This window comes from Sinocyclocheilus grahami, unplaced genomic scaffold, assembly GCF_001515645.1.
Source record: "Sinocyclocheilus grahami isolate Dianchi unplaced genomic scaffold, SAMN03320097.WGS_v1.1 scaffold232.1, whole genome shotgun sequence".
In the NCBI taxonomy this organism is placed as follows: Eukaryota; Metazoa; Chordata; class Actinopteri; order Cypriniformes; family Cyprinidae; genus Sinocyclocheilus; species Sinocyclocheilus grahami.
In genome coordinates, this window is record NW_015505411.1 from 517,147 (window position 1) to 519,768 (window position 2,622).

Here is a 2,622-nt window from a genome sequence, read left to right on the forward strand (position 1 = left end):
GCACTTTAACAGCTTTCTCTCATCCTCTCTCTTTTCCATCACGTAGATCCATGTCCTGTCATTTTAACTATGACATACACAGTATAGTTACACTGCTAAGGAATCAAATCATATAATGAATGCATTCCACAGTCACTTTAACGTGCTCACACTCTTTTAAAAGATGGCCATATCTTGCCATTGCCAGTGTGATAGCACAATGGTCATGCTGGGCACTACGCTCGAGATACATATAACCCACTGTTCTTCATGTTGTAAACAGCAAATCTATTCTTGATGATCTCATAATCAATATCAAGAATGTAAGTGGTGATAAGGATACTGATGCAACACCACAGGAAGTACTTAAAGCAGAATGTCTATGACACTCTTGCATAGGGATGTGCAAATAATCACCTGTTATTTTGAACGTGATATTGCATAGCTTGTCAGTGAACTACGGCTCTGTGTAGTAAATGCCGCTCCATCTGAAAGCACGTGCTGGAGATTTATTACTAATCACAGAACCGGCTTTACTGACGAGATGCGCATGAAAATCGCATTCGATTATTTGCACAGCCCTACTCTTGCATGTGGTGCGCTTTATTAAATGGCAACCAAGTGCAGTGAGGCTGGTAAAAATAAAACTTATGGTAAAGGTTGCTATGCATCTATGGTAACATGCTCTGACGGTCATCATCCTTTAACATAAAAACCATAGTAAACAGTGTTTGGACCACATCAGCAGAGCGACACTGTAAGCTATTTCGATTTTTGACCCATAAAGTCTTAGTAATAAGTCACTGACTTTCAGTAAAAAGCCAAGCAGGTTCTTCCTTTTTCCTTTCCTTCCATGCCCTAATTACCGAAACTTCAGACAGTATGTGAGTTTGTACCTACCCTGCCTTGTGGAGAATCCAAATTCATCCTCCTTATAAGAGCCTATCGAAACATTCACAGCAATATGAAACATCACAGTGGGGTGGGAAGGCGGCACCAACACTGGCCGTGTGCTTACCCACAATGCATTGTGGAATATGGGGGGCATTAGGTGGAGTCGGTGAGGTGCTGTTTCTCCAACACACAACCACCAGTGACCCTCCTATGGCCCCGGCTAAAAGGGCGACATACAAACATGTGCATTAATAATTACATTCTATGCAAACACTCACACACTCAAGCCCTCATCGCCAGGGGCCACCATCATCTGTCCCAAACACTTCAGTTTTGAATTGTACTTTGTTATCTAGATGTTTGTTTCAAAGCCGTTTCTGTTGTCATTGTCATTGTGATTGTTGGCGATTAGTTTCTAGTTGGTGATGGTGGTAGGTGTGGGGAAGCTGTCGCTACGACATCTCTCTGTCTTTATACCACTCCACAAACTCATCCAACAGCACTGGCCCTGAGAAAAGAGAAAAATTAGTCAAAAGACAGATCTGATGTACTTCCAGCTGCATTGTACAAAGTAATGATGGATGTCTAAATTGGGGTGTAATAATTATAACTATACAGGTATGTTAAATTGTGGGTGTTTGTACTCACAGGCCCCGTCCTCATCATAGTTACTGAGATCAAGATTGATAGTCCTACTGAATTCTAGAACATTGCACCATTGATCTTTATTTATAACCTTATACTTTGATTGCTGTGGGGGGAAAAAAGAGAGGAATAACTGTCAAAAATTTCACAGACATAAAATATAAGACAATATGTACTGATGTGCAAATATCTGTATAAACTACCAGTCAAATATATGTACTCACTAAATTTGCTTCCTAAAACTTTTGATTTAAAATGTATGGTGAATTTGATTCTTCAGACAAACACAAAATGGTAGCTATAAAATTGTAGAACTCTCTCAATACTGTTTAAAAAGCATTCCATGATGCATTGGCTGAATGTCAAATATATAAGAAGATTTTTATTAGTTTTACTTTTTTGTTGTTGCTTCTTGTGTTGTTCTAAAACTGTATGACTTTCTTTTTGGCGAACATAAAATAAATGCTTTTTTGTCCATACAAAGGAAATCATTGGTAACCAAAATGCTTTGGTTCCCAACATTCTTCAAGATATCTTCTTTTATGTTTCACAGAATTAAAAAGGTCATACAGTTTTGGAATGAGTGGGTGAGTAAATTATGACAGAATTTTCATTTTTGAGTCAACTATCCCTTTAGTAATAATGAGTAGTAATAATGAATGTGAAGGTGTGTTCAAACATTTGACTGGTCATGTAAAAAAATTAAAGTGACACTGATAGACTGTAAAGTTTCAAATATTTACTTCTAGAAACTGGTTAAACACTGGAAACAATGGCCAGGTCTTCCCAAGCAGAAGTCCCAGCATGCACTTGGCAGTATTCAAGTCTAAACTCCTCTGATCCTTCTCCTGCAAAGGGGTGGAAACAAATGGATGGTGGAGAAGTAAAAATCTGTAAATGACCCATTATTGCCAAGGTACTTAAAGGGGTCATATGATGCAATTTCAAGTTTTCCTTTCTCTTTGGAGTGTTACAAGCTGATTGTACATAGGCATGATATACCCAACCCCACCCTGCCGTGTGCCGTGTGGTTTGAGTTTGAGCTCCGTCAAGTTAATTCTTTGTCGTCTAATTTTTTATCTTAAAATCAATTTTATACACCAT

At 38.4% G+C, this 2,622-nt stretch overlaps 1 protein-coding gene across 5 annotated transcripts in view; it reads right to left on the reverse strand.

The window, feature by feature from the left end:
• Positions 1-510: 510 nt before the first annotated feature.
• The window catches only part of LOC107597444 (DCN1-like protein 4), a 15,113-nt gene continuing 13,001 nt past the window's right edge, over positions 511-2,622 (reverse strand). For all 5 annotated transcript variants that reach the window (XM_016288505.1, XM_016288502.1, XM_016288503.1 and 2 more), the window contains 3 exons: positions 2,262-2,366; positions 1,522-1,624; positions 511-1,381 (listed from right to left, as the gene is read on the reverse strand). In XM_016288505.1, coding sequence (XP_016143991.1) covers positions 1,326-1,381; positions 1,522-1,624; positions 2,262-2,366 — 264 coding nt within the window. In that variant the 3' untranslated portion in view covers positions 511-1,325. The remainder of the gene's footprint in view (positions 1,382-1,521; positions 1,625-2,261; positions 2,367-2,622) is intronic.